We start from the raw sequence: 23770 nt of genomic DNA on the forward strand, positions 1-23770 counted from the left end.
ACATTATCTACAACTGAAGAGTACATGGCAGTAGCTGAAGCTGCTAAAGAAGCCTTATGGCTTGCTGGGCTAGTAAAGGAACTGGGTGTTGAGCAAAGTGGAGTTCAGTTGCATTGTGGCAGTCAGAGTGCTATTTATCTGGCTAAGAACCAGGTGTACCATGGAAGAACCAAGCACATTGATGTCAAGTATCACAAGGTCAGAGAATTGATTATTTTTGGGGAGATATTGTTGCAGAAGGTTCATACTAATGAGAATGCAGTTGATATGTTGACCAAGCCAGTTACTATCAACAAGTTTTTGCATTGCTTGGACTTGTTGAATGTATGCAGTTGCTAGAGAAACATGGTGGCCCAACCCACTTCTGGTATGAAAGGAACTCCATGACGTATTTCTCGTAAGAGGCTGGATATTCGCCAAGCTGGAGATTTGTTAGATATAGCTCATATACCATAAATGGACAGTGCTAAATCAGCAGCGGAGCAGAGCAGATGATTCTGTCCAAATCAGTGGAGCTTCCTTATGTGGGTTGGGGGTGTGGTACAGGGGTAATTTGGTAATTATATATTGTACCCAAGGTTTCCTTTTTTTACCCAAGGTTTCCTTTTTATATAATTTTTAGGGTTATAAATTAGGCTTGTATGTAACCCTAGGGATAATCTCTGAATCCCTGAATTCTGTATTTTTTTCTGAATTAGTGAAAAGCCATCGCTCTGCTCCCGATGACGTATGCATCTTTGTCTAACCTCGTTAAATCTCTGTGTTCTTCTGGATTTGTTCCATTCTTATTTTTCTTCGCCCTAATTTCTCAACACTTGCCTTGATCTCTTCCATAAGTGTCCTAGATAGAGACCATGCAAGAGTTTCCACTATTGGTCCCCTTAATTTGAGCATCTTAGGCCTAACTCAAATTTTTTTTTTTTTTTTGCGGAGAAAAATGAATTGGGTGCATATGCACCCATCTTTTTGTTTCATGCAACTTAGTTGGGCGCCTAAAAATCAATCATGGGGAGCATAAGCACCCTGTTTCTGTCTACAGAGATCCATGCAAAGTTTTGGCATCTATGTACCAATTGGGGGTGTCTAAGTGCCACCATCTCGGGTTGGCACAAGAAAATAGTGCCAACATAGGAGTTGGCGCCTATGCACCAAAAGAGGGACGCATATGCATTCCCTCTCACTATGAGCACCCTTTTTGGGGGTTTAAGCACCAATGGGGTGGTGCCTAAGAACCACTCCTAAAAAAATCTTCATTTTTTTTTTTTAAAATTTTGGTCTTTTCTTCCCTTCTTTGCTGAAGCTTTGCGCAGAGGATTTTAATAGATTTATAAATTTATGAGATGTAATACTATGATCTACCTACTAATTGATTATAGACTTAGTATAAATTAAGGGTAACTCATGAATCATGATCATATGAGATGTAATCTCTCATATTTTAGTATGATCATGCTTCTATGTTTGACCCAACTCACACATTCAAAAGTCCATGTTAGTTTTTCCATAGTAATATGCACTTATGCTTTTTCTAATTTTTTTGGACACTTTTGTAGATTTTTTTTATATTGAGTTATTATATATATATATATATATAACTTAAAATGATTGCATGTACTTTCTTAACACTACTTTCTAATTATAAGCAAAGTGGAGATATGAGATATACGAGAACTAAAGTTTCGGAGATCCTTGCACGTCACAATCCCATCGTTGCCTTTGAAGCTTGCACACACTAGCAACTCAGTATTTTATATGTTTTGAGTGAAACCTGGAGACACAATACTGTGAGCGACTAGAGAGAAACACATCCACCCACACATAGGATTGTGTTTCAAGTCATTGAACGTGCATGGATACCCAATCACAACCTCCAAACACATCCACCTCACCAAAACACAAACACCATCAAACAACACCACCTCCACATTCACGCACCAACCACCCTTCACCACCACATCCACATCCTTCAACCCAAACACATCAACCCCCACATGCACCATATAAACAACATAACTAACATCAACCAAATGTATATAATTTGTTATCAACCGAAAGATTAACCGAAAGAGACCAATTTGCACGTGATTACAAGTCATTGAACGTGCATTTGAAACCAAGAGTGATTTCACCAATCAAGAACGTAAAAGAGCAAGCATAAAATCGAAATCCAACATTAAAACCGAAAACCAACACCCATTTCCAAATCATTGCATATGGGATTCCCAAAAATCTCCAAAATCCAATATCAACCGGAAATCAATTAACCATAAGCAATTGTCAAGTAAAAAACTAGAAAATTCTTGAGCACAGTAAGCATTAACCAACGAGAAAAGGAACTACCACACAGAGAAAACTATCAAATTTTCGGGCATTAACATCAAAAGTCACATACAATTTAGGGTATAGATTGCCCAACACAAAGAAGAACTACACAGAAGAACAACAGTAGAGAGGAAACCACAAAATTTTCAACCATATAAGTATTTCTAAAAACAAAAACAATATCATAGTTAAGATAAGAATTACCCAACAATAAGAGGCACTAGAACACAAAGGAACCACCACACAAATAAGAAGGCATCACAACAAGAAGACACAATAGTTAAAATTAGAATCACGAGAAAGAGATAGAGAGAAAGAGAGAGAACTCACATTTTCCACGAGAATCGTTGAGAGAGAGGCAACCCTATCCGTGAGAATCACACAAGAAAGATGAGTTTAAGGCAAGTATCACGAGAGAGAATGGCGGAAGAGGAGCACACAGTTAGAGCAAAACGAGAGAACGAACCGTGACAATGAGTACAGGGGCAACGGGGTCACAAATATATGATGGAACATGGGTCGCTGGATCATAGCCCAAATCACATTTTCTTTGATTTTTTTTTTTAAAAAGTCATGTTGCGAGTCACCAAATGGACCAGTGTGTTTCCATGCCACGCCGCATCTCTACTGCAACCCCAAACGGGCCCTAAATTTGAACGAAATAGAGGCATTGTGTAAAAATAATTATGAAAAAGAAGTTTATTAAACCGAATAAAATTCAAATTTAAAATATTAAAACAAATCCAAAACCCTCCAAAACAATCCCAAATATAATTAAACTTGAATATCAAAATTTATATTTCAAACTGAAAAGTAAATACTAATATTCTATTTCAAAATTAAAATTTTATTATTTTTCTCCTCACAATCGCTTAGAAAATTTTAAATTAAATTAAATTAAATTAAATATATCACACTCAATTTATTTTCTAAAAAAATTTAATTTTCTAATCATAATATTATTCAAATTTTCAGTTTACTTAATTTAATACACTTATGGTCAGAAATCTGAATATTCAAAATTTAAAACAAAAAAAAGAAAATCGAATCTTTCTTGTTAAAACAAAACCGAGTCTACTAATGTTTCAAACAATGCACAAGCTCAAGTACCTCTTATTTGAAAGAAAATGCAGATAGCCGTGTAAACGAGCCGAACACGAGCGAGCCCAGGCTCAGCTGGAGTTCAGCTCGCTCATATTTTAAGCTCAAAAAGTTTGTTCGTGTTCGGCTCACTTGCTTAGCGAGCTGAACATGAGCTATTCACGAACAAAGAGTTATTCTGACAACCTTAATCACGTAGCAATAAGCTGTTTAAGATTGAGGCAAAATTTAAAACATCGTTTGAATATTAAATTATTCTATTTTCTTAATTAATACTTTTAATTGATTATAAATCTTTATAGCATTGTAGTCAATTAATTTTTTTAAAAAATACTAATCATCAAATAAATAAATAAATAAATATATATATATATAATTGATTAGTAGTATTTCGAGCCAAAACAAGCCGAGCATAAACGAACAAATATTTGTTCGTGCTATTCGTGTTCGGCTCATTAACTTAGCGACTGATTCGAACACGAGCTTCTTAACGAGCCGAACACGAAATGTTCGCGAACAACAAGTCGTTTTGACAGCCCTAAATGCAGTGGTATCGCAAAATAGAAAAGTGCGTTACTGGAAATGAAGCATTTTTCAGAGAAAATATCAACTTAGCAAGTGGTATTCTAATAAATTAGTCTTTACTAATCTACAATGTGCTATTTCATTATACAGATAATAATAATACAAGCAATAACCACAAATATAAAAAAACTAGTTAACCAAAAAAAAATTAACAGAAGTACTTCACACATCTATATTTCATTCACGAGGTGGGCATCTTGAAAATACATTCAATTAAAAAATGCACAAAAAATAAAAATAAAAATAAATAAATAGGCTTTTTACAGGTTTAGATATCTTCAATGACCATACAGAGAGTAACCAAAACCCTACTAATTCAATTTGAATGGTTGGTATTGACTTCTTCTTCAAAATCAGTAATATATTAAAACAAAAAGCATGTAAAACTATTCCCAGTCATCTAAACTGAATGGGCGGGATGAGCATCTGCACCTTGTGATGATTGGAATCACCACAAACACAAAGTGGACATCAATGCCTCAGTAAGCCAAGAAGAATTAACTCACCTAAACCAAATAGAATTAGGGGCATTTATGCGCATACCACACAATTCTAGTATATTAACATGTCTAACAACTTCTCAACATCAAAGCGTTATAAATGTAAATATCAAACTTTTGCTGTTAGATTTGTAAGAAAATGGGAAATTGTGTGGTATGTATCTAAAGTTTACATAAATCCATAGTTGAATAAAAAACATAAATTTGCATAACCAATAAAACACAACAAGTTTAAGCTTAGGGTGAAAACCACCCGCAACATCTCATCAAAATTATAATAAACAAAAGCATGACAATTTCAAATCTAAAGGTTTTACAAACTTTAAAAAAAATAAGACTCTTCAGACAATCGCAAAGCAGCAGAAACAGCAGTAGTGTCAACCGCAGCAGGCAGCGGTTGCAGCAGCAGCAGCAGAAGCAGCAGCAGCAGAGCATAAGCAGCCGGACTGAAGCAGTGAAGCAGTAAATCACAACAACATTAAGGAAAAAAATATTTTAAAATTGCAATGCAAGTGTATCACATGATCCTTTTACCGTAATGATGATTAAAAGAGGGGGATTTACATACATAACACCAACTTATTATGAAATATACAGGAAAAGATATGTTTTACTTCTAATAAGTTAATATTAGTATTACTTTTTATATTGTTTAGAAATTAGAATGTTCTACAAAATAAATATAAAGAGTTAGGCATTATAGGAGTTTAATATGTAAATACATAAGAATTCAATGGTTCCTAGCACAAAAATTATAGAGCTGGAAACTAAAATTTAAATTTAACACTTAAGGGTATGCGTGTAGGGTTCACATATCAAGTTCCATTCATAATAATTGGTAGAACAACAGCCGCCTCGTTTATGTCTAAAGATAATTTTTTAAGAAGATTGCAGCCATAAAATCTAGCTTCCATAAAAACTTTATCTCAATTTCATCATGATTGATTTACATTGCAAAACAGAAATGAAGATCTGCACACTTCACACAAATGATCTATTTACTCCACATCCTTCAAATCTACTAATAAATAAATTGAAAAAGAAAAGGCAATATCATCCAGTTTAAGTATATTAAGTAGGTTGGCTGAAAAGAAAAATCTAGTTAGATGAAAAATGTACAACAGGTGAACCAATTTATGGAAATTTTGCTTAAGAACTTCAACTGGTATCTGAAATGGATATGAAAACTAAAAAAAAGGAGAAAGAACGCTATTGTTCTTCATAAATCATCATCATTTGGATCCAATTTTGAGTATCCTTCTCCACTCATTTATGTTGATTAAAAAATGAAATGTTAATAAGCTGTGCCCTCTGGAAAAGTTATGCCCCACGGTCACATTCTATTTTGAATTTAAATCATCCAATTTTTACATTATAAAGCGACATTAAAAGGCATTTTATGTAAAACTGCTTTCATAGCCCATTGAATTTTTCAAAGGAAAAGCATTCAAACTAAATGGTGTTAAAGCATCCAGGGTATCATGATTCCAAACAGCCAACCAAGGAATATCTTGGAGAAAACTTCATGCAAATTCTAATTTGCAGTTGGAGCATTTTCCATTTTACATGCAAAATCTGTTCCATTTGGTATTAGCCTATTACCATCAAGACATTGCTTAATCGGAAAAATAATAAAATAAACAAAATAGAATGTACATTTTTGTAAAAAAATTTACAGTTCGTTCATAAGAATTCAACATTATTCAAGGCAAAAGTCCACTCCCAAGCACAATAAAACTGCAGGTTCTAAAAAGAGTAGAACAACGGTTGATGGTTGTGGTTTCCCGTTCAATTACCAAGGCTTACCAAAATATTATTTGACAGACATTCTAAAATAGCATGGCGTAGAACAAAAATGGTGCCACTAAGCAGTGAGAAGGATCATAAAATGCATATGATAATCACTTTAACAGGGAAGCTTCTGAGTTTAATGTAAAAAAGAACAATTTTTCAATTTTATATGGCAAGCTAGATTAGCAAAATAAACTTTTTAAAAAGAAAACCAAACCTAATAAAATAGTGGCTGCATTTTGATACTGCTCTAGAGCTCTATTTCTCAGCACAGCGAATATTGGGGTGATAAAAACGGCAAACGTCACGATGACAAATTCCACGATGAAAATCACGACATATCTCAACTTGATTGTCAACGACCTATCATAGGCACCAATGGATCAATCCATAAGCACAAGCAACTTATGTGAACAAGAATAAATAAATGAAAGATTTACATGGGTACCACTCAATTCTTATGTATTTACATATCTGATATCTAAACTTAATTTTTTTGCATATATGTCACCTTACTTATGCATGAAAGGTATTTCACTCATTAAAAGTTAAAAATAGTGGTATTTTTTAGGTGATATGAAAGTTTTGGGTTGCCTAAATGTAAAAACTAAAGATTCAGCGTTAGATATGCAAAAAAATAAGTATTGGTTGGTATGTATGTAATAGATATGTAAATACGTAAGTATTGGTTGGTATGTATGTAAATGTCCCTAACTTGATTATAGAACGCATAGAAAGAAATCATGGATTCTTGAGAAAATCTTTATACGCACCTTTGTTTGTGAATTTGGATGGGCATATTTACAGGAATCCCGTTGACAAGCATTTTTTAAAAAATCCCTGCAAACTGATACCGTTTTTTGTTCTGCATGATGTCAAAAATATTACTGGTAGTGAATTAGTCGGGAAAAAAAAATGCTTTTTCTTTCCAGTAAAGAGAAAAAGACCAAATGGTTCCACGACCATTTGAGTGAGTTAATTAAGTCCTAGACTATGAAAAGACTCGATTGATACAGTCCAAGCAGATTTTTCATTGTAATTAGGGCAAACACAATACTTTATGTCACCAACACCATACAACTCACACAAATACATAAAGAATAAGCACCTACAATACAAGAGTTGGGCGATCTCTCCAAAATCCTACAATTCGAGAGGCAGGTCTCTCCGAAACCCTAACCCTGAGACACAATACAACAATCTCATTAATAACCCTAACATGAAACATATTAGCCTTATTTATACTAAATAATATTAAATAATAAAAGACTAAATTTCCCTTAGGCGCACAAAAGAAAAAATTGCCCTTACGCGTGCAAAAGAAAAAATTTCCCTTAGGCACCGATGAACAATATTCCCATCCTAAAAAGACACATTGTCCTCAAGGTCGGGAAAAAGAAAACCGCAGGTGGATCAAGTCATGTGACGCCCGCTTATAAAATGGCTTTATTATGGTTCTCGCCATCAACACTGATACAATTGTCATGACCTTCTTTAACTTCTCAAAAATCAAGATCATCACTTTCCCCACTGAAAGTTATCATCCTTCAATATCTTCATCCATAGCCACACAATCAAGTTACCACCCATCACGAACTTCTGGTAGCATCATGTAAGTTTCATAAACTTTCTCAACGCTATGCCTTAGATAGTGGCCCCTCAAACATAGTCGCCGTCTTCGATGAATCTGCTGAAACCTAGGTTTCTGACAAGCTAAGGTCACCGCAAAGCACTATATTCCTCCCCTCCACCCTAATCTCCATAGTCAAGAATCCAATCCACCTTCGCTCACTGATCGTCTGTAGCCACTTGATTCCCAGAATCATAATATAAGTATCTCACAAGTACAAGGGAAGAAAGTCCTCCACCACATATATGCCCTGTAGTGTCAACGCCAATCCCCCACAAATTCCTATGTTTTTCTCCATCTTCCATGTCCCCATCATAACCACAAAACTTCTTGTATCTACCAACTCTCAACTGGTCCACGACCCATTTTGAGATGAAGTTGTGAGTGGACCCACCATCCACCAACACCACTATCAGTTGCTACCCAATCTGTCCCCAAATTTATGATGTGACGTGGAATAAACTCCACTACTGAGTTGAGGGACACCATTGCTACATCTAGGTGTAAGTGCTCCCCTCTTTCCACCACTTCTTCCCCAAGCTCATCACTATCTGCCTCCTCCCTCTCACAAACTAAGAGAGCTGGAGAGTGCAATTCTTGCACTGATGATCCGGGGCATATTTCTCATCAGATCAAAAATATAATCCATTTGTTCTATTGTCTTGCACTTCTGTCTCTGTGAGACTCTTCATGTTTTCCCCGGAACTGGCCCCGTAGTCCTCTCCTTCGACACCTCTTTTTGAAATGACACGGCCCGGGACTTCATGTCATAGTCGTCATGTGTACTCGTGGAATCCTCCTGTGGTGTCACTTTTGTTGGTATTCTTTATCTGGTTTTTATTTTCCACCATTTGAACGAGTTCCATCGTCTCTCTCACTCCCCGCGATCTCAATAATCAGAGTGTTACTTGTATGTCAGCCTTTAGGGCTTCATGAAGTTCACCTCCAAACCTGCTTTAGAAATGCCCAACTATCCCGAAAATAGCTTGAATCTCTACCTATATGCTATGACAGCCCCCTCCTGAGCCAAGACATAGAATTGCTCATGTAGGTCTCCTTTTACAATGGCTCGAAAACGTTCCAACAAAAAATACATAAATTCCTCGCACAAACAGATCGAGTATCTAACCACCCTCAACTTAAACCATGCTAGAGCTTGCCCCTCCAAGCATAAACTCTGTCGACATGAGTTTCTCCACCTCATTTATCCCATTCATTATGAAATATCACTCCACCGGTACAACCACTCATGTGTGTCTTCCCCCTCGAATATTGATATCTTCAACCTTCTACCTTAGCATCTCCAGCCCAATTTCCTCTCTCTGGTGTCCCCCCTGCATATATCTGAGGGAAAACTTCCTCCTTCAAACACAATTATACCCCATCCCGACTTCTCTCCTTCCTATTTCATGCTCCTCCCAACCTCATGCATAACCCCTCTATGTTTTGACCCAACCCGCTCCATCGAAAATCTCTAATCCATCAGTCCTGTGGGGGATTTCTTGATGATGCATGATTTCCTCCTCATGTCCCTCACATTTGACCTCTTCCCCTTTCAGTCAAGCCATAAATTCTTCAGTCAACCCTTGGTTAAGGTTTGCAAATTGAAGCACTGGCGAGGTTTTGGATTGCATCTCAATAAGCTTCCTTATCATCCCTTCATGTTCTCGAATCGGTTGTCAATGGAGAACTTTTCCTCTATTCCAGATTAAAGTTGTCCTACTCATTCCAATATCTCAGCGGGTCTTACTTCGGATAGATGTAATGGTGCCAGCCCATGATCACTTCATTGGCCTCAACTATCTTGGATCGCTACTATTTCACGAGGCTAGGTCAGAAAAGCGATTTTGGAAGCTGTTATTTGTCCTAGCTAGCTTGTATTGCGGTTGTTTCTCCATATTAGATCAGAAAGGCGATCATGTCATTTGTAGCTAGCTCCAATCGCGGTTGTATCATGAGTCAATTGGCACACTGTACTTTGTGGTCCCATGGTTTGTTTCCTTGGGTGCAACAATCCTTCCTGATCACTGGCTTTGTACGTCGTGATCTCGTTGTTCCAGCTAGTTCAAATCATGCCATATGGAGGTAAACCATGATCCCGTAGTCGCTTCCCAATTAGCTCTATCTCAACTATATCGTATGTATGCCCAGATCCTGATTTCCGCAATCTTTATGTGGTTGAAATCCTATAGTGGACTTCCCAGCAAGCTCTAATCATGTTTTATCGCAAGGTCACTATCGCGAAGGCGTGTGCCCATACACACCGCAAACCCAACCCTGGCTTCCCAACAACTATTTCACATACTTTCTTCTTGTTGGCATGAGTAAAACCCTATATGCCACGATCCCTTTGTTTCCCGGAAATTCCTAAAAATTGATAGCTCTTATACCAATTTAATACAATCCAAGCCAATTTTTCCACAAAAATTAGAGCAACAACAACAACAATCCTTTATCATGAATCTTTTTTTCCAGAAAAATTAGAGCAAACACAATATTTTATTTCATCAAAACTGAATCAAAGTAATACAACACTGAACAACTCACATGAATACACGAAGGATAAGTACCTAAATTCGAGAGGTTGGCAATCTCTCCCAAATCCTACAATTCAAGAGGTAGGAAGTCTCTCCCAAAATCTAACCCTAACACTCAAGACAATAATCTTCTACATAACCTCAACCTTAAATATATTAGCCCTATTTAACACTAAACAATAATAAATAATAAAAGACTAAATTGTCCTTAAACGCACAAATAGCAAAATTACTTTTGTACCGGTGTAACATCAACTTAGAATCCAAACTCTTTAAACAAGGATGAAAATAGTATTGCCATTCAAAGTAATGGAAATTAAAGTTACTAATGTTATAAATAAAAGATACTTTAAGAAAATATACTTTCTTAATTTTTTTTAGTAAATTAATTTCTTACTAAACTTATTTTTTCAAGTATAATAGTTGATTTTGCGTATAAATTGAGTGGAGTAAGATTTTGCAAGTTGCTAAGTCAGCTAACTTTTTAATAAATAATTTTATTTAACATTTTTGTTATTTTGATTCTATTGTAATAAAAAATTAAATTTAATGTATGTTTTTACAATAGAATCAAGATGAACGAAATATAAAATAAATTATTTATTATAAACATCAACTTAATTTGCAACCTACATGATCCCAGCCTACTCTAATTATATGCAAAGTTATCAACTGTACACGAGAAAATAAGATTTACTACAAAAATAAAAAAAAGGACTTATATTCTGTTAATTAAGATAACAAGACCATGTTTAAGAGTTCAAGGCTTAAATCAGGCCTTATTTTGAACCTTGTTTAAATAGTATGGATGCTAAATCAAACCTTTTACCTAATTTGATTAAAATGGCCCATCACAACTAATCGTGAGACCATTTTGGTCCTTTTTTCATTAAGTAATATTCATTTTCATGATTTATTAAAGGCAACAAACTTTGATCATTAATAAAATGTACATTGAAATGAGTCTGCATTTAGCATCATACCTGTCTCAGGTGGAGGAGGAGAACGAGAAAGCTTAATTAATGTTCCATTCTGCTGCAAATAAACCTATACACATACCCACACACACACACAAATGAAAAAAAGGTCAAAGTTGTACGGGAAAAGAATATGACTTTGAAACTCGGATAACAATGAAACGGTCCGAATACTTGATGACTACTACTATTTAGAAGATAGGATTGTCATCAAAGCCATTTACCATAACCTTGAAGCTCAAATATGGAATAATAATGAACTTTATGCTCTTTGGGTGAGACAAGGATGTTTCGGCTTCCTTTGACAAGGTAACTTTAAATTTCCCTTCACACTATATGATGGATAACATGACAGTGCATACAGTGTCAAACATGCAACCAACGAAAAAATGTTCATTTCTAAAGTGTAACAAAATCATGATTAATCTTACTTTCATTGTAGTGTGGCAAAACAAGAAGTTTAAAACTTTTACCCGATAAAATTAATACCGAGAAAAAATCAAGTTGGGCAAAAATAAAAATTGCATACTTACGAAGCAGCAGATTTCTTTTTATATCTTATAAAAATTCGTTTGTGTACCTCAGATTGTGGAATAAGATGAAAATATCTACAGCTGTCACGCTTACAAGCATTCTTCAAGAAGTCCTTGCATACTGGTATAACATCTGGATCTATAAGTGCATAATCACAAAATCAGCAAACAGTACCTTGCATTTCAAGTAAATATTCTTTAATAGACGCTCTTTTGGGTACCATTTAAGAAATACTAATTCTAAATAAATTCCAAGCTATTAAAAAAAAACATGATTTTGGTATCTTCATCTTTCGAAAGAAAATAACCTGATTCAGTAGCAGATTAGAATTAAATCTTAAACTGAAAACAGTTTATGAAGCTAGTGCACTAAAAATAAACCATTTTCTCTAGTGAAACTTCATATTAAATGATAAGATATGGAACCACATTTTTCTAATATCAAGCCTACAAATGCCAAACAAAGAAAATAAAGCCTTCTCCCTTTCCTTAAAAAAAACGCACGAAAATTAGGTAACCAAGTGAACATACATAAAAGTGTTTCTGTCGGAATTGCGCCATTTTCCACAAGAGTAGAACTGTGAAGCACAGGTGATAATCCACGACGCAAATGACCCTTGAAAGAAAAAGGAAAACAGAAATTGATAGAGATGAATGAAAAAAAACATAATAATTAAAATTTAAAAAAAAAACTGCTACAAGAAAATAGAAGTTATCTTGAAAACAAAGTAATAAATCAGCATCAGCCTAAGTAGCCTTTCATCAAGGCAAATCTATATTAACAATGCTGCTGAATTTGCATTGCATGTTGAGTTAATTATAAATAAACCTATTTTATAGCCCTCCTAACCATTTTGCCTTTGGCCTGCTAAAGTCAATTTCCAATTATGTTTCCCTAAAAATTACTATGTAATCTTTGAAAATAGATTAGCCTTAGTTTATAATAGAAAATAATCTATCTAGAAGTATTAAATCAAATTTAACAGTAATTATATGCTCTTCAAAAATAAATGCAATTCCACAAAAAGAAATTAGATGTTCTTCAGAAATTTATTTCCTTCAATATCACATGTAATTACATAAAATGATACTACCTTCATCAAAGTAAACAGTCATGGCCAACTTTAAATGGATCCCACTAGTGTTTAGAAAACTCATGTTCTTTTCTGTAACAAATTATTTCTACAGCACTATTTGGAAAACATCTGTTTTCAATGAATGCAACAATATAGTTACCTATTCACAGTGAGAGGCAATGGATTTCATATTAATATTATCAAATGAATGAAATGCGTAGCATATTTGTCATTAAAAAAATATAATTATAATGAAGCACACCAATAAATTCAATAAGTAGCATGATTGTTACAAACATTATGGGGTGCTTTAGCTTTTTATAAAAGCAGTTTTAAAACTGCTGTACGGAAATTAACTTTTCCGAAAGTTGCTTTGAGCATTATAAATACTTAGGTGCTGTTTGGAATCAACTTTTATTTTAGGTTTTCTGTTTTCAAAAACAAAAAAGAACAGTATTTGTATTTCTGTTTTTTATTTTAATTCTTAATTTTATTTTTAAACAAAATGCGGCTGTTCCTAAAACACCCAAAACACGGAAAACGTGTTTTTATCTGTTTCAAAAACAAATTGGAGGTGGTTTGGCTTCTCCTTCGGTCTACTGCTTGGCACAAAGGAGAGGGGCATGACAAGAGGGAGTCGCGTGAGTGGGAGAACGGCGAGAGGGGAAGGAAGTCCAATGCGGATCACCGACAGCACGAAGGAGCGAGGCGACGAGGATTCGCGGCAGAGAGGCGAAGGGCCAAGGTTTTGACCGTGAGAGCAGGGGAGAGGCTAGGGCATTGTGACCGAGAGGAGTAGGTGCGAGAGACCGCTAGTCGCCAAAGGAAGGCTCACTGACGGTGTTGTCGCTGCGGCAGGGAGATCCGCCGCGTAGAGGGAGCTTAGGAGGGGTTTCAAGCAAAAACCAAGAAAGGTGTCGTGTGTGAAATTAGGGCCTGCGCGATCCTCCTGTAGCATGAGAGAAAGAGAGATTTTATCCTCTCCTCTTTTTTCGCAAATGACATATATGTAAATGCCAATTATACTAAACTAATTTTTTTAAAAAGTATAGCTTTTCATTAAAAAATAGAAAATACCCAACCAAACATGTTTTCTATTTTTTGTTTTCAAAAACAAATAAATCATAACATCATCAAACGCATTTTTTAAAAAACAGAACAAAATAAAAACAAAACATACAAAAAAAACTGAAAGTGGTCCCAAAAAGGGCCTTAGATTTTAACAAAATTCTAAAAATAACTTTCTTACAATTATCATATCTTAGTAAATCTAATTCTAAAAAGTAGTTTCCCAAAATAATAAAAAAAACTCTATAAAATAGCGAGAAAATAGTAGTTAGAGCCAAGTATGATAGCAATATAAAAAATAAATTAATGAGAAAACTATCCCAAGCAAAACCTACAACATGCAGTTCACACATCAATAGCAAGTGGTAATCAGGGGAGCGGTATGATCATCATCAGTAGGCTACAAAAAGCGTCATGTCTATTTTATGTGAAAAAAACTAGTAGGTTTCCCTATAGCAAGATCAACATACAAGAGCACAATTCGAAGGAAGGCCATATTTTCCAAAACCCAAATTTAAATAGTAGATCCTATAAATAAAATCAAGTTGAGCCTTGCATATAGTTTTTCGAGCAATCATTTTGGTCCTTAAATAGACTAACTTTCACGTGCATCTATTGTGAATAATGGAGATCAAAGCCTCTAATAATCAACATTTTGAAAGAGTCCAACCCAACCTTATTGAAACTCTTAAAGATAGTTGATGGAGGAGAATAATGATTGCATTTTTCAGTAATGTCTTAGAAGAGTAATATGAAGATCTCAAATTTTTAAGTGATCAAATAACGAGCGCATTTGTGATAATAAATCAACTTTTTTGGCAAATAGTTTGGAGAGAACATTTTTGCCAATTGAATGAATCCGATATAAACGAACGACGATGTTGTGCTAATTTTACATGGACCTAGAGATAAGTGCTTAAAGATGAATGAATTACAAAACAACTGACAAGAGAAGACATAATTTAGTGAAGTCTGAACCGTCCAAAGTGAAAGCCACAGTGATGGAAGAATGCCGATGGAAATAAAAAAAAAAACTGAAGTGTCTCCTGCTTATAGCAAGACCGAAAAAAGGAAATAGATCCTCACCATACTGTTTAAAAGAGACACAACCATGGCAAACCTTACCAAAACCCTTTCACACAAAAAGGCATGGCGGCACAATGGGGTTTGGTTAATCCAACAAAACCAGTTTGGCTCCATAGAGCCGATCGAGTTTGTTTGAGCATTAAATCTTATCCAGGCATATACAGACTTAATAAAGCATGCTGTATAAGGGTTAATCATGCCATTATAAGCTTGTTTGGGCATCAAATTAATCAAACAATGCTAAATTAGTCCTTCTAGGTCATCTTAAGATTCATGCTTCATGCCAAAACTTGTTCTAAATCTCATAGAGGTTTTTATAATCCAAACAAGCTTCACTTAACCCTTATTACACCACCATAAATTTAATGTGAACACTACATATCTTTCAAGGAAATTGTGATAGTCCAATTAAAAGCATAGTTATAAAAAATGGTGACACCACTAGTTATTGTAGCAACTTTTTATTCTTGCTGCAAAAAAAAACTTGAAAATTTCATCAATCATCATGATAGAAAGATGATGATACAATAGTGGTTCATTAATCAGACAACAGTAAAACTCTAAGTTTTTAATTATATAGAGAAATCCATGCTGACGATCGCTAGAAACCAATTTTGGTTATCTTGACCTTTTTTTCTACTTTCAGCAAGATAATGTGTGATCCTGAACATTTTTTTGTTACCTTTATCACCATATGTCTTTGCCTGTTTCTCACGAAGTATTTAAATTCATAGAATTGCCAAACCTCTCATGCAGAACTCAAAACCATTTTTTGACATCAATCGGATACTCACACAATCAAATTGTACAACCCATCACCATACAATATTTTAAATGCCTTCACTTCAACTAAGAATAAGAAGTTTTAGTTTCTACAACAAAACAGGCTAATTATTCACACGCAATGAAAAGAATTCTTCCACCAAGTTAACCATGAAAGATTTGTATATTCAACTAAAACAATTTAACAACTTTCCTCATATTTACCCTTGGCAACAAGCATTGCCAGTTTTTATTGGGATAATCATAAATATCCAATGAAATGTTTGATTCACAAACATTTCCTATTTATTGTTGGGATATTATGAAATGATGGCTGTTTAATTAGTGATACCTATAAATAATAATTTCATAGATAACTTCAAGCTTAGTTTGCAGCATCAACATTTCACGCTAAATTTGTGTGACATCAAGATGTAAAGTTATATAAAAAAAAGGACAATAAATCATAACCTTTGTGGATTATTGCAAATAACGGTATTACTTGTAAAAGAAACCATCAAATAAAGCAGTGTATTTGATAATTAGCATTGTTATCTGAATAAAATTGCTCTTTAAATAACATTTCTATCAAGATAGTAATGAATAAAAAACAATTCCAAAAAAAAAACAAAGAAAAAAAAGGAAATTTAGGGACCATTTGGAATCTTTTTTTTTTCTTTTATCATTTAAAACATGTTTGTAATATATTTTTCACTTTTTTTGGTTTTTAAAATAAAAAAAAATTTAAAAAATATTCAGAATAACTTTTAAATTTTTTGAGTTTTAAAAACAACTAAACATGTCTCAACAAACCATACATATTTAATTTCAAATCAAAATAAAAACAAAATAAAAAAAAAATAAAAAATAGGAATTAAAAAAAACAAAAAACGCGCCCAAATGGCTCCTTATTTGATCAATTAACATACTTTATCGTACAACCAACAAAATTCACATTATAACGAGTATAAATTGATTTAAAAGTATCTTTTTGTGACAAACAATTTAGTTATTAACTATTAATTTTCTTAGGTATGGCTAAATATAATGAATTAAATAGTTAAAATGAATATTTCTAAAATACTTTGACATGACAAACATCTACAAAAGTAGCTCAGAACTATGAGATTAAACAACAGATACTTCTGAAACTAAAACTTTCGTGACAAAACAAGCCTATATTAAAACAGATTCATAAAATTTAATGAAAGTCTCTAGCCTCAGAAAAAAATACTTGCATCCCCTTTCTACAGAGCAACCTCTAAATACATACCATTGCACTTGAATCAGGATGAGCGTATTTACAAGAACGGCGGTTACAAGCATTCTTCAGAAAATCCTGACATACTGGTACAATTTCGTGATCTGAAAGTGCATAAATCATGAGTATAAAATAGAAAAAATTGTTCAGAGTGGAGCTCTAGCATTTCAATTATTGAATTTGACGATTCTCAGTTGATTTATTCTACAGTTTTTTTCTAGCAAAGGGAAGTTCGAACATTTATTTTTTTGGAAAATTTAGATACATATCACATTTATTATGTATTTAGATATCTAACACCTAAAGTTTGATATCTACATTTATAATAATTTGCTGTAATAAACTTATGCATGAAAAAGTGTATTTTACTTTAAAAAGTTTGTAAGAATGTTATTTTGATGTGATCATAAGGATTTGAGTGCCATGTACGTAAATAAGAAATTTTGGATATTAGATATGCACATACACGAGTATTGTGAGGTATGTATGCAAATGCCACAATTAATTTTCATCAGGAAAATATTCACTGTACCAGATTGATTGCGCGTTCAAAATGAACACACTTGGCAAACGTCAAATGATAAACATAACGAAATTGCTATCTTCTGTACATAAACAATTCCAAATAAAGAATAAAATAAGTGCAAAAAAAAAAAAGAAATTATGATCTGGCTCCTCAGCAATAGGCATACCCTAATGCTAAAAAAAGAAATTAAAAGCTGCGTGGAACTGAAAGGTTATGAAACTTCAATTGGAAAGAGGCACACATTACAAAGTTGTGTTTATAGTTGTACCGTTTCCTGGTTGAAGATAACTTGAAAGCTTATCTGATGATCCAAGATATCTTAAAGCCTTAAAAAAAAAAAAGAGAAATAAAAGTTATCAACAAAATTTAAATTAAATTTAATATTTGGAGAAAAGCATATGCACAAACAGCAGAAGCATATAAAATTTGAAAGAAAGTTGCTAATTTGAACAATTTGAGACAAATATACACTAAATAATTGTTATGTAATCGATGATATTTTGGATATAAGAGCATACAATATGATCAAGTATATCAAATTTATTCTCATAAGTTAAATTCATCGAGATGTGAAGGGAGACAACAGAAAGATGATAAGACTATTCATAACTATAAAGTAGATATTGTGGTTAGACTATTGTTTCTCAACACTGCAATCTAAAAATTCCTTTAAGCTAATCAACAAGAACCAATCGTTCTTCTTTTAAGATCAATGCAGAATATTTGCTAGCCAGACAAATTGTCCCACCCAATATTAGCACTCACATTTTTTGTGGATAAATACGACTAATAAATTCTAATCAACATCATCATTGATATGAAACACCCATCCATCAACATTGCAACTTATACTCGCAGTCTATAAAAGAGATTGAGGAGCTATATAAAGATCAAGTGGAGGGAAAATAGGGGAATTCTTCACCAGATTCTTTCTCCGTCATTCTATCAAAACTAAAACTCAAAATGTTATATTCCTTTGAAAAACATATTATAAGTTGTCTCTCACCCATTTTACGTGAGACTCTAAATTTGATTTTTTGTTTCTAAATCCCTTAAAACTCCAAATGGACACTTTTTTGTTGTCCACATTAGGCATCATTTTTTTTGGAAAACAGGAGAAAAATGAAAGCCATAGGAGAAAAAAATGTTGAAGGAACTCAAATTTCATCATCCCAAAAAAGAAATGTGATGCCATTCAGCGGACGAGAAATCTCAAATCTAGTAACGATCGTTCCTATAATTATGCAGCTGAAGCATAAGTTGTTGAGTTGTCTACTCAATTAATATCCTCATCCAAGCAAGAGAAATTGGAGTTCCAATTGGACTAGCATGACAACCAATAGTCAAGGCACAAGAATGTAATTAAGCTAGATGCATCACGGTAACAACATTATCAACCCAACGGTTTCAAACCATGATGTCAACAACATATTCTTTGTTCCCTTCAAAATTCTCACAAAAAAAAAGAATTTAGACCCAATTCCTTCAAAAGAAAAGTGCCTCAAATTAATAACTAAAAAGGCCCAATGATTTAAAGGAGCAATTATGTTGCGCTTTGCACATGATGAGAAGAGATATCAAAGGCTTTTACAATACTAAATGATTTTGTCTGAACTTAATTGTCTAAATTGCCTCCAAGAAGCATTTCTGCTTTCAACAAGCTAAAAAAATAATACATCACATAATTCTCAATCTCATAAAGGTTTTTGAAAGTTCACACAAACTCCTTTATCTTTCACCTGAGCAACACAGCAAGCCACAAATGTTCATCCCTTTGTGGCAAGGGTGGCAATTGTCCTTCCTTTAAAGGAAAGCCATTTCGAGTTAGATGTGACAATGAAAGCTTTAGAGAAAATAAAGGATATACCACAGAAAGTAGCAAAATCCATGAGTATCAAAGAGTTACATGGCATGTCAAGTCCATCCCCTTTAATAGCAATCACTTAACTACCTAAGAAGCAGAATAAAGGCCAATCAATACAATCAAAGCCTATTGAGTACCAGCACAGCCAAATGAATTTTTTGGATCAAGGAGGCTTGCCTAAGAAGCACAATCATCATAATTTACTACCGTTGCCAACGTCATAAATTTAGAACCTTCTATGATTATTGAATAGCCCAATATACTAAATCAATATGACAAATCAGAATAATGAAAACTAATAGTACCATGTCCCATAAAAAAAGAATTTGAAGAGTAAACAATCAAATTCTCATCATAAAGACGATAAAAATCACGGTATTGATGATTGTCGCGTAATGAAGACCACAAGCAAAATGCTAATCAGGCAGAGGCGTGTGAATCAATTCTTACCAATCTGTGCAGCAAACCAGCAACCTCCAAACACCAATCAGAAAAACCCAAAGGGGAAGCTACCCAGACAAATTAAATTGATTACCAAGGGAGTTGATTATGAATATACTCGACAAAAGGAGATTAAATTATTTTGAATATATTGAGATAAACCCTGTACCTACTCACCAATCTTTTCTCTTTCAAGTTATGATGATCTGTCTGGACATGTAAAATGACTTCATTACATTAAGACTAATAGTCGATCAATATAAAACATCAAAATCTGGATCAATATCGAGAGCTCATAAAAATACTATTCTTTCATTTGGTTGAGAAACTTATAGCTTAAACGTTGGATATTAATAAAGCTCATGGCGGATCCTTTATCATATCAAGCATGAGTCACCTCCGGGTCCAATTACTATAAAAACCACTTAGGGTAATTAAAAATCCTACAAGACAAGACAAATGGACTTATAGTGTTTTGTGATCCCCAAACTAACAGCATTGTTGATGGAAGTAAAATGTAGGATCTTGAAAATGAAGGTGCCTTGAATGTTTGGTGATGGCTTGGGAAGACATTGGTGAGATTAAGTAAGAATTTGGGAAGATTATGGATTGATATTGATTATTGAATAAGTTGAATGTCACAAAGTTGGATGGAAATATATGGGAAGCTTTTGGTATGTAGTGGTTTGTTGTGGATCTTGGGTAATGACTAGTTAAGAGTAGCTAAGAGATGGGGAGGGCTAGTGAGTTTAAGAGGGTTGTTAAAAAGGTATGAGAGTAGCAGAGGGGTTGAGGAAGTTAAGAAGGGCGAGTCAAAATGTGAGGGGAAAGATTAAATTTTTTGGGCGTGGATGAAAGGGGTTGGTGGTTTGTGAAGGTATGAAAATGTTATAAAAGCTCCTAATAGTGTTATAAATAGGTGCTATAAACGGTAAGTGTATGAAAATTATATATTTAATTTCTTCAAGTGCACTACAATTACACTAAAATAATCCAGGGGAAATCATCTCCTTGTACCAAGTGAGGCCCAGATTTCTAACTTCGATAAAATGTATCATTAGGCTAATTTCGTCTACATAACTTATTATTGACTAGTAGTCCTGCTTTTGTTTAAAGTTAGCAAAACTAAAATTCTACTTGTGGTGACTAAATTACAATTGTTGGTTGATTTTGTGTCGTATGAATTTTTTAGTGATTTGTTTGAATATATTAAACTATTGCATTATCATTTGAGTTCTAATCTAGTGTTTATTGTTTGCATTTACAAAAAACAGTTTTTGGCTTATTCAATGGCTTGTGACCTATGAACTAAAAGTTACCCTATGAAATCTAAATACATTGCATCATTCTAATTGCATTAAAATATCCTAATGCTAGCCTTCTGGTACAGAAAATTTCCATGAATTCCATCATATAATCGTCATCATAACAACCACAATTTCCTTCATTGCACCCCACTCCTTTGTTTCACAAAATCTAAATATAGTATGGACCATCAATTTGCCAACTCGGGCAACTTCACTATGTGCCTCTTTCCCGTCCTTCAATGTATATTCATCTCTATTCATTACAACAAACTTCAAGAAGGGAGATCACCTATCACCCTGGTGACTATTCCTAGTCAAAAATTCAAATATTTCACATTTTGCTGGAGGAACAGAGAAGTAAAATTAATCTGGAAAGAAGCAAACACAAATCATATGTTTACCATCGGATCTTTAGTGTCCTCCATGCCAATTTCTTTACGAAGTGACCTACGGAAGCAAAATGACACAAATTAGCCTTTATAAAGAAGCCAGTCTTTTCAATAAAAAATAAAAGGAACACTTATATACATAACACCCAATACTTTATGTATTCACATATCTAACACCTAAACTTTACTTATTACATTTATACAAAACAAATCTTTCACATCAAAAATATCAATATTTTAACTTTTAAAAAATGAAATACATATTTTCGTGCATGAATAACATGTCATATATGTAAAAATTGAAGTTAGCTGTTGGATATGTAAATGCATAGGAAATAAGTGGTATATATGTAGAGCTTCCAAAATAAAAAAGATGGGAAAATTTTTCAGTTGAAGTGGTTTGAGCCTGAAACTGAAACCCTGAAGAAGTTCAAATAAGAAAGAGAAAGAATGTACGCCTGCATCTGAGGCGGAGGATGGAAGTAACGGCATGTCCGGCCACGGAAGCATTTGTCACGTAACGAGTCAATGCAAACTACCACCCTATCTCTAAAAATCCATGTAAAGTTGGTGAGTTTAAAGAATTATGGAGAAAGGGAAAATAAATAGAGAATGGAATGACGAAGTAACACACTGCTCGATGGTAACGGTGGAAGGGGGATGGGCGAACTTGCAGTCAATTTCAGGTCGTCTGCAGGTTCTGCGGATAAATTCTTTACAGACTTCGACTGATAGGTCATGCCGCTGATGCTGATTGTGGCTGGCTTTAGCATCATCACTGTCATAACTAGGGCTCTGAGAAGAGGATTGCTGGCGCTCGTATGAGGGGAAAAACAGAGAATCATCATATTCCATTGATAGAGAGTAGTCACAACCGGGGAGAGATTACGAAAAAAGAAAATCAAATAATTATTTGCAAGAGCACAAAAACTTGTTCTTACAATCGGATCTTTGGTGTCCTTCATGCCAATTGCCTTGAGAAGTGACCTGGAGGAAGCACGTGAAACGGGTTAGGCCAAATAAAAAAACAGTCTTTAATAAAAAGGAAAAAATAAAGTAACCTGAAAGCAGAACCCTAAAGAAAGATACAGGACGTACTCCTGGATATGAGACGGAGGATGGAAATAAGGGCAGTTCCGGCCACGGAAGCACTTGCTGCGCAGTGAGTCGGTGCAGGCTATCACATTCCCCCTGAAGATCCATCAAATGAGTTTAGGAATTGTGGAGAATGGGACAAAAAGGAAAGGGGATTGGAATGGGTAAATAAAGTAACACACCGCTCAATTCTAACAGCAGAGGGAGGATGGGCGAACTTGCAATCTATCTCGGCTCGTCGGCAGCCGCTTCGGATGAAGTCCTTACAGACCTCGACTGTAAGGTCATCTCGCCGATGCTTGCCGCGGCTGACATTGGCATCGTCGCTGCCCGTACTAGGGCTTGGGGAAAGTGATCGCCGGCCCTTGCGGTTAAGGCGATAAAGAGAAGAAAATTAGAGAATAGTGCGGCGGTTAAGCCTGTGAGAGGAGAACGAAAAATGGCGGGAAAAACTAGTTATACGCAAAAGCACAAAAAAATTGTTCTTACCACAGGATCTTTGGCGTCCTCCATGCGAATTGACTTGCGAAGTGACCTGGTGGAAGCACAAAACTGCGAGTTAGCCCAGTCATAATTTTCAATAAAAATAAAAAATTCGTAGGAAAAAATTCCATTTGAAGTAATTCGGTCTGAAACAGGAACCCTAATAAGAAAAGTATGAAAGTAAGAAAGAGAAAGAAAGTACTCATGGATATGAGGCGGAGGATGGAAGTAACGGCAACTCCGTCCACGAAAACACCTGTTGTGCATCGAGTCGGCGCAGGCTATCACCTTACCCCTAAATATCATGAAAGAGTAATGAGTTTGAAGAATCTTGGAGAAAGGGAATCGATGATTAAAGTACCGCACCGCTCAATGGTAACAGCGGAGGGGGGATGGGCGAACTTGCAAACGATCTCGGCTCGCCGGCAGCCGCCGC

At 34.6% G+C, this 23770-nt stretch overlaps 1 protein-coding gene across 1 annotated transcript; it reads right to left on the minus strand.

Annotated features, from left to right (window-relative positions):
* Positions 1-4229: 4229 nt before the first annotated feature.
* Positions 4230-23764, minus strand: LOC110033986 (zinc finger CCCH domain-containing protein 28-like). Its single transcript, XM_020738189.1, has 17 exons — positions 23701-23764; positions 23537-23629; positions 23341-23386; positions 23034-23215; positions 22855-22947; positions 22698-22743; positions 22391-22566; positions 22213-22305; positions 21769-21814; positions 18024-18081; positions 17242-17333; positions 12508-12592; positions 12024-12115; positions 11450-11513; positions 7073-7164; positions 6517-6662; positions 4230-4514 (listed from the first exon to the last, which is right to left on the minus strand). Exons 2-16 carry the CDS (start codon positions 23599-23601, stop codon positions 6558-6560), a joined length of 1335 nt encoding a protein of 444 aa, XP_020593848.1. The 5' UTR covers positions 23602-23629; positions 23701-23764; the 3' UTR covers positions 4230-4514; positions 6517-6557.
* Positions 23765-23770: the final 6 nt, after the last annotated feature.

Source organism: Phalaenopsis equestris, unplaced genomic scaffold, assembly GCF_001263595.1.
Source record: "Phalaenopsis equestris unplaced genomic scaffold, ASM126359v1 Scaffold001316, whole genome shotgun sequence".
NCBI classification, from domain to species: Eukaryota; Viridiplantae; Streptophyta; class Magnoliopsida; order Asparagales; family Orchidaceae; genus Phalaenopsis; species Phalaenopsis equestris.

Excerpts from the sequence above, each read along its gene's own strand:
- LOC110033986 (XM_020738189.1), bottom strand. The coding sequence starts at position 23,601 with ATGCACAACAGGTGTTTTCGTGGACGGAGTTGCCGTTACTTCCATCCT. Across the intron at positions 23,387-23,536 it reads CCTCCGCCTCATATCCATGA|GTCACTTCGCAAGTCAATTC; the intron begins GTACTTTCTTTC and ends TGCTTCCACCAG. Across the intron at positions 17,334-18,023 it reads TTATCTTCAACCAGGAAACG|ATCACGAAATTGTACCAGTA; the intron begins GTACAACTATAA and ends ATGCACTTTCAG.